The 13,030-nt window shown below is 44.0% G+C and overlaps 1 protein-coding gene across 1 annotated transcript in view; it reads left to right on the top strand.

The window, feature by feature from the left end:
* The window catches only part of Ryr2 (ryanodine receptor 2), a 533,102-nt gene that overhangs the window by 358,686 nt on the left and 161,386 nt on the right, over positions 1–13,030 (top strand). Inside the window, exons 33-37 of the mRNA XM_060372656.1 lie at positions 1,645–1,807; positions 2,153–2,239; positions 6,018–6,244; positions 9,229–10,033; positions 11,796–11,996. Of these exons, the coding sequence (XP_060228639.1) occupies positions 1,645–1,807; positions 2,153–2,239; positions 6,018–6,244; positions 9,229–10,033; positions 11,796–11,996 (1,483 nt within the window). The remainder of the gene's footprint in view (positions 1–1,644; positions 1,808–2,152; positions 2,240–6,017; positions 6,245–9,228; positions 10,034–11,795; positions 11,997–13,030) is intronic.

Raw genomic sequence — 13,030 nt, 5'->3', positions numbered from 1 at the left:
AGATTTTGTGCTCAGGATATTTCCAACTCTAGGAGGATGTAATTAAATCATTGATGTCAATGTCCTCTTTTCTTATTCATACAAACCAGCAAGTAATCTAAATATATTAAGGGCAAAAGTCATATAATAAAAATACAACATCCTTTGGGGTAAGAATCATATGTTCTTCAGGTTATACAACTAAGGACTTGGGTTGCCAATACTTGGCCTTTGTATTATAAATGAGAAATGGGTGAGTTGAGGTGGCGTGCCTATGGTCTGATAAACCTCTTGGGGACTGGCTGTGTGGTGGGGAGGAGAGTTTGCAGACAGTGGGCTGGTAGCTTAGAGTTAGACCAGGGGCACACCTTTGAACTCCGACTGAGGACCAGTGGATTCTTTCCTCAGCTTTGCCCTTGACTCGCTGTGTGGCCTCGGGTAAGTCAGTTACACTTTCTGTACCATCCTTTCTCATTTGTAAAACACTGAACTCAAACCAAAACCTTCAAAAAAGTGAAGAAGGCCATCTTCCTTGCAGAATAAGACAAGAGAAGATCCTCCCATTTGCTTCTACCCTGTGCGCCCATGCGATCCTCTCTGATCTGCTATGACAGGTCTCAGAAAGAGTCTTCCATAGTGTTGCTTTTCTTCTTCAGCTGAGCCATCCTTTTTGGTGACCTGGGAAATGCGCTGTCCCTCCCTCAGCACCGCAGACAGATGAGGGCTTTTGCAAAAGCCGCAAAGAGTATTTGATAGCAGCATGGGATCCCAAATGGCATGTATTTAATTTTCAAAGAGGGCAACAATATAAGGAAAACACTGATTCATATGAGAATGCTCTAACAGGTTACTAGAGTTGGAAACAGGATGAGGGAGAATCACTGAATACTGGGTGCCTGGCGCAAAGAAATGCAACTTGCATTTGGACAATCCGAAAAGGACTTTATTTCAGCCTTTTTGTTTTTGTCCCCCCTCCTGCCTGCCTCTGGCCTTTCCTTGCTGTTCTTGTGATGTGTTGGCTGTAGTGCAAACAAAGAGAATGGAGTAGAACCTTCCAATGAAGGTTCTGCTGAAGGTGGAGTCAGGCGGAGTTTATCGTCAGCATTGCTGTGTGCACTATCTACTTAACTGTTCTCTGTAGCACTGCCAGAAATTGTCCATAAAGGCACACCATTTCAATCAGATGTATTATTGCATTCATGGCTTATGTAGGATTTGCCTGGTTTAGATTCTTTTTCAGTTTTAGGACAAGTAGTGGCGTTTGGGGGGTAAAAATCAAATTTGGATGATTACTCAATAGTTAAACTTTTTTTGAACCCAGAAAAAAAAAAAAGGTCCAGCTTCATTTAAGTTGTTTTGTTTTGTTTTGCAGAGGAAGCACAGATCAGTTCTTATTTGGTGCCAGGCTCGTTGGCCTGTCGTTAGGTGTAAAGTTTAGATATGTGATAAACTTGAAGCAGACTGTCCCCTGAAGTCAATGAAGCACTGCGCAGAATCACAGACCCGGGCCCATTTTGCATCTCTCCCATTACAGCATGAGCTTGTTGCTTGCACAGCATAACTTAGGCTTAGTTTTCAAGATACACTTGCTTTCTCTCACACCCGTGTTTGTACAAGGGTACCAATGTGGATTGTTTTATTTTTATTTTTTTCTCTTTCATTCAGCATCAAACGCAGCAACTGCTATATGGTGTGTGCAGGAGAAAGCATGAGCCCGGGACAAGGACGGAACAACAGCAATGGTCTGGAGATCGGCTGTGTCGTGGATGCTGCCAGCGGGCTGCTCACGTTCATTGCCAATGGCAAGGAGTTAAGCACTTACTATCAGGTATGTGGTCAGAGATGCCCTGGGGCTTTTGCTCCTGCTGAAGGGAAACATTTTCTAAGGTGAAAAACTCAGAAAGTGGGAGAGAAGGAAAGCAGAAATGCGTTTACTACATGTGCAATTTTCTGTTGAGTATTTTCAGAACGACAAACCTTTCAAAGTTAAAGTTAACAGCATTTCCCTCCAAAGCTGTTGTGAATCCTGCAGTTACTGACAGGTTATTCACAAGATGGATGGGAACGCCTTTAGTCTTCTTCTGAACGTGCCTCTTGGTTGTTGTAGAGGAAATGCTTTTCTTCTTTGTCTCCTTTCTTTACCAATAGTCAACACACTCACTTGTTTTTTAAGGTGGAGCCAAGCACAAAGTTATTTCCTGCAGTTTTCGCACAAGCTACGAGTCCCAATGTTTTCCAGTTTGAGTTGGGCAGAATAAAGGTAAGAAAGACTCTGTTTTAGCTGTCTCTCATTGTTGTCACTGTGACCAAGAGCAGCATGGAGACGGAAGGATTCATCTCAGTTTATACTTCCGGAGAAGAGTCCATTACTGAGCAAAATCAGGGGAGGAATTCCACTGAGGAATGCTGCTTACCGACTCCCTCTCTGGTTTGTTCAGATAGCTTTCTTAGATGGGCCAGAAGCCTAGTGCTGCTACCATCCACAGTAGCGTGGCTGGGCTCTCCTGCACCAGATGAGCCTGTTGCAGAGACAACTATTCATACATTTATATGTACACACACGCATATAAGAGTGCTTTGGCTGCATGTATGTATGTGTAATACTTGCATGTGCCTCGTGCCCATGGAGGCCAGAAGTAGGTATCAGATCCTCTGACACTAGAGTTACAGATGGTTGTGAGCTACTATGCCAATACTGGGCACTAAGACCGGGCTCTCTGAAACAAACCCAAGTGCTTTGACTACTGGTATCACTCCTGGCCTGGTGTCAGTATCTTCAGCTAAGGTTCCCTTTTCTCAAGTGACTTTAGGTTTTCTCAGGATGATAATAAAAACTAACCAAGAGGGACTCCTTCATAGGAATGCATCCTATTATTTTCTATGAGTGCCTAGCATGTGCTTTCCAAAATGGATGCAGGACTGTATTATCACCAATATAGATATTCTTTAGGGGGGAAAAAGCCATATTTGAAAACCTCTTTCAGGTCACTTGATCACATAATTCAAGAGTTTCTTTGTTTGGAATATCTTGTTCAATAAAACAGAGCTTATAGAGAAAAAAAATTACCTCACCAAATTGCACACAACAAAGGAAGCGTTGATGTGGTAACCAGATGCCAGTCCTTGAACCTGTGCTCTACAGAGAGCATGATCTGTGGGGTTCTCTGGAAACATAAATGGAAGGAAAGCGAATAGGCCCTGGGTGGAGGGGGTGGAGAATGTATTCGGGCTGATTGCTTTCCTATTAACCAGTGCTCTCGTGCTGCATTCACTAGGAGAAGGTCCCCCTAACAGAAAGAAAGAGAAAAGGAAGTTTGAAGAGTGAAGGTGATGGGGATTGGGTGGTTCGTTCTGGGTGCACTCAAGGAATGCTGCTGGGGCCTGGGTAGAGGGTGAGAAGTTCAGATTAACAGGTACATGGCACGTGATAGGATGAAAATATATTATGTAGAGGGGTTTACTGACATGTGAAGAGGGGTCTTGAGTGCAGTGAGATTTGTCTTGGAATAGCGTGCTAATAGAAGCATGGAGATGCGGAATGAGAGCAGGCATTGGTAAGTGTACGCAGCTGATCTGATACTGTCTACGTGGGAACTGTGATAAGGTCCTTGAGAATCCTAATGGAGATGAACTGAAGGATCCACACTGCTTCCCGGGAGAAGGCAATAGGACTTGACAACAAATTGGTTTAATAAGATTAGTTAATTGGATTTTGGCAAAGGAAGCAAGGCTGTTATTTAAAGTTTATTCCTGTCTGGGTGGTTTGGGAATGTTCATGCCACAGGTAGATGAGCTTTTGAAACTGAGCAAAGAAATTGGATTTCATCTTGTGACTGTAAAGTTGGGGTACCAGGCACACTCTAGGTGGATGTGGTTGATTAAATTTTCCTGCTGAGCCAGTTACCTGTAGCTTGCTTAGCAGTTTGTTAAACTGCACAAGCACAGAAGTGTAAAATGTGGTTCTCAGTTCCTGCTGAGTGGAGTGAAAACAGCATAAATAAGAATCTTACCATCCTTAATGATTAATATTTTCTCAATAAAATGACATATGTATAATGCATGTATTTGCATGTACATGTCTATAATTGGAGATAGGGATAGGGAAAGAGAGTGAGGGAAGACAGGGAGACAGACTGAAATACATGCTGTGCTGAAAATTAAGAATTTTAGTGATCCAGAGATTAGGTGTGATTCGACTTTGAGAGTTAATGGGGGGAAAAAAGCTAATATAGAGAGGGAAAGATGGAGGGATGGAGAATCTGATTATATCGGCTAAGGAAGTGGTCTCTGTGAGTGAGGTTGAGAATAGCCACCAGGAACGTAGGAGAACTGAGGAGGTATGTTACAGAGGCCATAGCATGTGGAGAATCTGAGTGGGCAGTGGTCACAGACCAAAGATGACACAAAATGACCAATTCAGCATGAACTGAGGAAGCATGCAGATATGTTAGCTAGGAGGATTTTTGGTGAAGGGACCAGGAGAATTTCTACTAAATGATAGGAGATGCTATATAATGGTGGATTCAAGGAGGGATGCTAGGGTGGAGTGGAAAGAGAGGTGTGGATGGAGGTCAGGAGTTCTCCTTCCCTCTTACCCCAGCTTTGTGAGTTCTCAGGGAATGACTCCAGGAGCCTCCCAGTGAGGTTTCCTTTATCCTTGCTCTTGGATTTATCACACTACAATCGGAGTGATCCCCAGTGCTTTAAATCAGGAGTCAGGTCTTAGCATCCCATTGCTTAGGGCACTGTGTTTCATCTCTAAAACCAGACTCTTTCCCTTCTGTGGCCTCTCTTCCATCTCCCATGCTGCCCTTCCTCTCTCCTCTGCTCCTGCCCCTCTCTCCTGGCTCTGTCTTGGGATTCCTCTGTAGCCTCCCCTCCTACTTTTCATTACATCTCCAACAAGAAAAACGGAAGCTGTAAGAGAGTAAGGATTTCGTTTGGTTTGTTCCTTAACATATTCTTAGCATCTAAAACAGCGCCAGAGCTCTTTAGTAAATGTGTTTTTCTAGTCATGAGAGGGAATAAGAAATAAGAAAATGAGCTGCCTATAGAAAGCAGCCAAGGCTCTCCAAAGGAAAAGAAAGGCTGATGTTGGGACAGAGATGTCAGAGATGATGTTTATATAGGCTCGCATTGGAGGCAAACAGGGAGGGTGTTAGCATCGTACATGATCGAATACTTCTGAGCAAAGCAGAGACCTTTCCTTCTGAAACTAGAGGAATTAACTGGATAAAACAGTCCATTCCAGTTGAGGAACAATAAACTGTGCTGTTTAAAGTCAAGTTCTTGGCTTTCTTTCTTTCTTTCTTTTTTTCTTCTTTCTTTCTTTCTTTCTTTCTTTCTTTCTTTCTTTCTTTCTTTCTTTCTCTCTCTTCTTTCTTTCATAAAAAGATTAATTTATTTAAAATTACTTAAAAATCAGAATGAGGATTTGACATTCTACATTAAAAATATACATAATTTCTAATACTGATGTGGGCAAGTTTATATCAATATTATATATAATAGTCCCAAACAGGAAACAGCTTACGTGTTCAACAAGAGTAGCATAAAAAATGATCATAAGCTTATTTATGCAATGGAATATCACATAGGAATAAGAATATTAAAGTTAATAATTTTGGCTTTAATGGGTGATATCCACTCAGTGATCTCTGTATACTGCAGGCTAGATAGAGTGGATGATGAGAAAGAGAGCTTAGTGGAATTTCCTCTTGTCAAAATATTTGGTACACAAAAGGCTTGCCAGTTTCCTTTGGGCCTAGCCCTGTGAAGCAGCATGATGGAGGAAGGGTCATATTTGGTCATACTTGCATGGCATGCATGGGGAAGGCACATCCTCTCACTGGTTCCCCTGTCCCGAAATCCTGAAATTTTAGCTGTTTTCTTACCACGTTTTCCTCCATTTGTCCTTTTAGGAAATTTAAAACCAGTTCTCTATTATCTGCCTGATCTTAACTCACTGAGCATCTTATTTACACTAGCTTTCCTATGCAGAATAACCCCTCTCCCCTGTCTATCTTCCCATGCTCTAGAATGTGATGCCTCTCTCAGCGGGATTGTTTAAAAGCGAGCACAAAAACCCCGTGCCTCAGTGTCCTCCACGTCTGCACGTGCAGTTCCTCTCACATGTCCTGTGGAGCCGGATGCCCAACCAGTTCTTGAAGGTGGATGTGTCTCGAATCAGTGAACGCCAAGGCTGGCTGGTACAGTGTCTTGATCCTCTGCAGTTCATGTCCCTCCACATCCCAGAGGAGAACAGGTAAGCCTCAGGCATGCATCACTGATGTGCCATTTGGAATTAGACTGTCCATACGGTGTGGGTTGGGGAAATAAAATGAGCTTCCAAAGAACGGTCTGGGGCAGGAGAAGGTAAAATGTGAGGACTTGAGTTGGAGCTCCAGAACCCAGATGCAAAAAGCCTGGCATGGAATCCCAGTGCAGGAAGGGGATCTCTGGGGACCACTGGGCAGTCAGCCTAGACTCAAACAAACGAACAACAACAAGAACAGAAAAAAAGAGAGAAAGAGAGAAAGAGAGAAAGAAAGAAAGAAAGAGAGAAGAAAGAAAGAAAGAAAGAAAGAAAGAAAGAAAGAAAGAAAGAAAGAAAGAAAGAAAGAGAGAGAGAAAGCTCCTGAGGAATGGTATTCACGGCTGGCCTCTGACCCTACACACGTGCACATACATGCGCACCCCTCCCCCCACACACAGTGGCCCACTTAGCTCAAGTGTATTTTTCAACTGCTTTGTCACTTATGAGACTTGCTAAAGCAATAACATCCAGATCTGGGGGACCCTGGGGGTGAGATCCCAGGAACCACAGTATAAAATTCTTCATTTTAACCATGTGAAAAACTGAGACCAAGAAGCTTAAAGAGCAAAAACATGAAGACAACAAGACCACTTTAGTAGCAAACTTAGGTGTGTTCTGGGCAGTAAGCACAATGTCTTGACTCAGAGGAGACTTGCGTTCTCCTGTGGCTTCCCTTAAAAATCAGAGGTTTCACTTCAGCCATCTTTGTTGTGGATTAGGAGCTAATATTCTTAAGCTGTACACTGCGATCAGAAATGGCAGGTGTTTTATTATCAATATTGTTTGTGATAAATACATCATATAAGAGAGGGCATAATTTAAACCTTCACTAGCTTCATGCATGATTTGAGATTTTCCTAAACCTGAGGACCACAGCTGCATTAAAAAAAAAAGTAATTGGAATTAAGTTCTTGAGATGGCAAGGCACCAGGATAACCACCACAAATGAAGACACTCATTCAAGTGACCACACCACCCTCTTTACTGACCTTAGGGACTAGCCAGGATCTGGCCTGTGCCAGGCTCCCCTGTAGCCACAGAGAAATCTGATAATATTTGATTTCCCGAGGGGAAGAGCCGCAGTGACCTAAGAAGTCATTACAAGTTGGGACTGGTTGTAGATATGTACCAGCATTTTGTGTTTTTTCCTAATGGAGATCATAATTATTATGTAATGTAAAGACCTGGATGGCCTGGAATTTGCCACTCCGGCTTGAAAGGCAGAGATGTGCCTTTCTTTGCCTCCCTGGTACTGCTATTGAACCACCATGTTCCAGCACTCTTTTAACTTCTAAGTTGTCTCTCCAGCCTTGCAATTATTATTTTCTTCTGTGGTGTCTTGGTCTTCTCATCTGGCGAGTGAGAGGGACTCACTCCCCTCACGGGGCTGCAAGCTTGCTTGTACTCTTCACGCTGTCTGTATGCAGTGCTTACTGTGTCCTACACAACAACGTCCAATGAATAAGTGGTTATTATTGTGATATGAAATAGTCCCTCCCTCAGGGGCTGTTAAAGGTGTCAGACTTCGATGTCATAACAACCTAGAGAAATCAGTAGCTCTCAAATAAGCCTTTGTTTCTGGTTTGAATTCTATGGGTCATGGGTCCCCTCTTGCTCTTCTAGGCTGACAGTAGAGGAAGAAAACAGTGGAGGAAGGCCTTCTGGACAAGCAGGTCCTTCTTTTGATGAAGTTCATGCCATGCTTCTGCTTTTAATGCTAGTGTATCCTGTGTACTTTCTATATGATTTAAACTCAGTAAGACATATCGAGATATTCAAGAAAACAGGTGCTTTAGCGGAAATGATGTGTCGGGTATTATCTGGACGTGTATTTCTTAAAAGGAACAAAGTGACCTGACTTAAGAATCCAGGGTGATGTAGATGAGGGTACCATTATCAGAGATGCTTCTTACGGCAGTGGATGGTGAGGTCTGGGATACTCACAACTAGTCAAAGTGAAGAGAATCTGTGACTGTGGGGTGCTCGGTCCCCAAATGAGACACCTTGGTTGCCCCTCCCCCAAGGCTCAGGGAACGCTGTGGAAGAGGGTGTGGGAGGATTGTAAGAGCCGAAGGTCAGGGAGGAATGGGACAAAGCATTGTCTCCTGCACATGACAGAATCGCTGCACTTATACGCTCCCAGCAACAGCTGAGCTGTCGGCATATGACCCGCATGAGGTCAAGCCAACCACATTTTGGGATGGACGTGGGAAAGGGCCTCACAAAGCCTCTAGCAGAGTTATTGGCAGTTGATGGCTACTGGGGGCAGGAGAGTCGGTTTTATTTAAGGCTGTGTGACACCCTAGTAGGCCCGGAAGGATGCCCTCACACTCACGAGTGTATGAAATTCTCAAAGAATAAGTAATTTAAAAAAGGAGGTCAGAGAGTTACCCTTTCATTTAGCTAAGAGCCAAATGCCGTTCACATCCCTTGTTTCATGAGCTGCATGCAAGTTCCCTGTGGGGACATAAGTCGTTCTGGTGGGCGATGCTGGGGCCTGTGCAGGCTATGTGGGGATAATTTACACCAGAGGACGAGTGCTCTGTGCACCCACCCATTTCTGACATGTCTGGGTCATAGTGCAGAGACAGTGGCACTATGGCCCTAGGAAAAGGTTTCTTTTTCACACCACCTTAGCTTGTTGTAAAAGGAAAGCCAGGATTTGCCCCAAGAATCCTCAGGCTCTGAAACTGGGGAGTCCCAGGCTTGCTCTGAAACACCCCTATCTGAAAGGGTGCTCACAGCCTCACTCCCAGGGAAGATGAAGCAAGTTCTAGATGATCTCAGGGCTGAAACGCTAAGCTTAAATTCACTGAGAAAACATGTAAGCCAACTAGAAATGATCTACAAAATACCCTGAAGCCGCTAAGTGTCAGAAATTAGAAGATGTTTGTGTCTGCTCCCTTAACTCTCTCCTCTCCTCCCTTCCACAGATCTGTCGATATCCTAGAGCTGACAGAGCAGGAGGAGTTGCTGCAGTTTCATTATCACACCCTGCGCCTCTACTCTGCCGTCTGTGCCCTTGGGAACCATCGGGTGGCCCATGCGCTGTGCAGCCACGTGGACGAACCTCAGCTGCTTTATGCCATTGAGAACAAGTACATGCCCGGCTTGCTGCGTACTGGCTACTATGACCTGCTGATTGATATCCACCTCAGCTCCTACGCCACCGCCAGGCTCATGATGAACAGTGAGTTCATCGTCCCCATGACAGAGGAGACGAAGAGCATCACCCTCTTCCCCGATGAGAACAAGAAGCACGGCCTCCCGGGCATAGGCCTCAGCACCTCTCTCCGGCCTCGGATGCAGTTTTCCTCCCCTAGTTTCGTGAGCATCAGCAATGAATGTTATCAGTACAGTCCCGAGTTCCCCTTGGACATCCTGAAGGCCAAGACCATCCAAATGCTCACAGAGGCAGTGAAGGAAGGCAGCCTCCACGCACGGGACCCTGTGGGTGGGACCACAGAGTTCCTCTTTGTCCCCCTCATCAAGCTCTTCTACACCCTGCTCATCATGGGCGTCTTTCACAACGAGGATCTGAAGCACATCCTGCAGCTGATCGAGCCTAGCGTGTTTAAGGAAGCTGCCGCTCCAGAGGAGGAAGGAGGAGTCCTGGAGAAGGAGCTCAGTGCGGAAGACTCTAAGCTGGAAGGGATGGGTGAAGAAGAAGCCAAAGGGAGCAAAAGGCCCAAGGAAGGCTTGCTCCAGATGAAACTCCCTGAGCCAGTTAAACTACAGGTAACTGGGGAAGAAACGGAGGGGCTTTCCTGAATTGCCAAGCGTTAAAGTGACAAAACCCCACCTAGCTTCCTTTCTCTCTTGTATGGCTCTTTACGAATTTACTTTCCATTTGTCACCATCACAGCTCGCTACCCATTTAGTTGTGCGTCTCCCCAGGCTTCTGCGTAAGCATTTCACCCACGTGATAGTTGTGTGAATTTGAGGCACAGGCGTCCCCTTCAGTCCCCGCCTCTTCTGTTGTTAGAGCATGTGCAGGCACCTCTTCTTAGACAGCAAGAGCTTCCTCCTCCAGCGTGTCCATAAGGATTCCAGACACTCCCTGGCTTTGTGTTCATCACAGTGTGAGGAATTTACTTAATCCATATCATACCTCTTCCGTGCTTTAGTTAGACATTCGAGTCACAGGCATTAGTTTTACTCATCAGCCCAGTCAGCATCAAAGGAAGTCATATTCTGGACCATGAACCTGGTGCAGAGAAAAAGAAATGGGTACCTGCCTTCCAGAGTGTACATAGTCTCTAGGGAAATTCGTACCTCTTCATGAATTTCTTTTTAATATCATTGCCCAAATCCATCAACTGGAGAGGTCAGGGGGTTGCTCCCAGGAAGCAGAGTGGGGAAGATAAACATAGCAGCCCAGAGTCTGGCTGTCCAACAAGCAGTCAGACTTGTCTAGATTCAAGGGGATAGTGATGTACTTTGACAAAACACTTGAAGGAACAAGATGAGATTGAGAGAAAATTCTCTGAGGAGAGCTGAAATAATTATGCTACCTTGACATGCAAGATTTTAAGGTCTTTCGGGCCCCTGTGTTTTTGGCACAAAGGGTGTTAAGCATATTAGTGATTTTCTAAATTTAGCCTTACATTCTTTTAGGAAACTTTCTAAAATATTTGGTTTTGTTTACACGTTTGCATCTGTATGGAGATATATGCTTATGAGGGCAGGTGCCCACAGTAGCCAGAATAGCGCTCGGATCCCCTGGAGCGGAGTTAGGAATTGGTAGGCACCTCGCATGGGTGCTGAGAATGCAAGTCTTCTGGAAGAGCAGCAAGCTTCTCCACTGAGCCATCTCTTCAGCCCCGGATTTTTTGTGTGTTCGTTTAGTTTTGCTTTTATGTGTTGCGTGGGATTGCACCCATGGTCTCACACTTCCGGGGCAAGCATTCTACCACCAAACTCGATCCTCAGACCTTTTACAGACACATTTATCAACAAATAGTTTACTGGTTAAAATCTGTGTGTGTGTGTGTGTGTGTGTGTGTGTGTGTGTGTGTGTTTAATAAGTAATCACCAAGCTAGCCACTTAAGGAGTGAGCTCTTACTTCATGATCAAATTGTATAAGAACATAAGAACCCTATATTCTGGCCCTGGATCAGCGTTTCAGTGATGTCTTTCTGCTCAGCAATGTTTATTCTGTGTCCTTTCTTCTAAAGGTACACCACCACACCCCTTCCTCCAACAGCTGAATTATAACCCAGTTACATCTGTTTTGAAAGAAAGACATTCTGTTTTCTTACCAGTGGTGAAAACCCTTCCAGAAGACCCCTTTGTAAACGTTTTCTTATTTATCCATGGGCTGCTCTGCCTCTAAATGATTACCTACCTACTCCAGATACATGTATCTCCTATAAGATGAAATAAATTTTCTGCCTGCAAAGTATTAGGATTATGTGTTGTAGAAAGAATAGGCAACAAAGTATATTTAGCACCAGTTATGACTTGATTAATGGTATGTCCTTTAAATTATGCTCTCAGATGTGCCTCTTGCTTCAGTACCTCTGTGACTGCCAGGTCCGGCACCGGATAGAAGCCATCGTAGCCTTTTCAGATGACTTTGTAGCTAAACTCCAAGACAATCAACGGTTCAGATATAATGAAGTAATGCAAGCCTTAAACATGTCTGCCGCACTCACCGCCAGGAAGACCAAGGAGTTCCGGTCACCACCGCAAGAGCAGGTACCAGAGTAGAATTGAAGGGATTTCCCATTTCATTGTGTATTTTCAGAGCATTCAGAATCTGTACATTACAAAACTGTAGGATAAATTACGAGTGGCTTTTTCTTTTCTGTTCTGTTGAAATTAGCCACGGTCATTTGGTCAATATTCTAAGTTTCACCAAAAGAATCTATGTGGTTACTTTAAACTATTATCAATTATTCAATGACATATTGTTATACTCTTTGATAAATAACTAATCACTAAAAGGCATCAGGTTAAGCATAGTTGGTTTAAGAACGTCAGGATGCTACAACTTGAGGTTCCACAAATAGTGATAATATTCATCCAGAGATGGGTCAACTTTGACTGGCCTCTGTCACCTCAAATGATAAAAACCCTCCACTCCTAGGGATGGACACTAGGTTCTTTTTCGTTGGCATCCTTGTAAAAGAATCGGCAAGTAGCCACAGGGTCATTTCTCTAAGTCTTCCATTGGCTAGTGTCAGAGAAAGCTGGCTAAGACAGGAGTTTGAATAAGGTCCAGACTTCATTGCCTAACACTGAAAATGCTCACATTTGAGTTAAAAAAAAAATCTTGTCTTTTACCAGTAGCCAAGAAAGGCTTAAGTGAACAAAGAAAATACACGGAGACTGCAGCTCTTAATATTATGACAAGACTACTCTCACTAAACTTCTCCAAAATAGGGGAAAGAAATTAGAGGATCTCCTCAAAGAAAAAAAAAGACAGAGGAATGCAGCACATTTTAGATTAGAAAATACAATGGCTGGATGAGAAGTGGGCTGGAGAACATGATGGAGAGGGCAGAGGGTGTCATCTTAACTGGGAAGAGAGCAGTGTAGGAGACGCCGCCAGGGGAAAAGCTAAGAGAGACAAGGATTGCACCTTGACACTGAACTACAAAAGAGGAGCTGTAATAGGCAAACTGAAAAATTTCCCTGAAGGAAATGTCTTAAAGTATCAAAGTCTCTAAGGCAGTGGTTCTCAGCCTTCTTAAAGCTGCGACCCTCTAATACAGTCCCTTGTGTTGTGG

Source organism: Meriones unguiculatus, chromosome 19 (genome assembly GCF_030254825.1).
Source record: "Meriones unguiculatus strain TT.TT164.6M chromosome 19, Bangor_MerUng_6.1, whole genome shotgun sequence".
NCBI lineage: Eukaryota > Metazoa > Chordata > Mammalia > Rodentia > Muridae > Meriones > Meriones unguiculatus.
The sequence above is the reverse complement of the archived record's forward strand: the minus strand, read 5'-3'. Positions and strand labels throughout refer to the sequence as shown.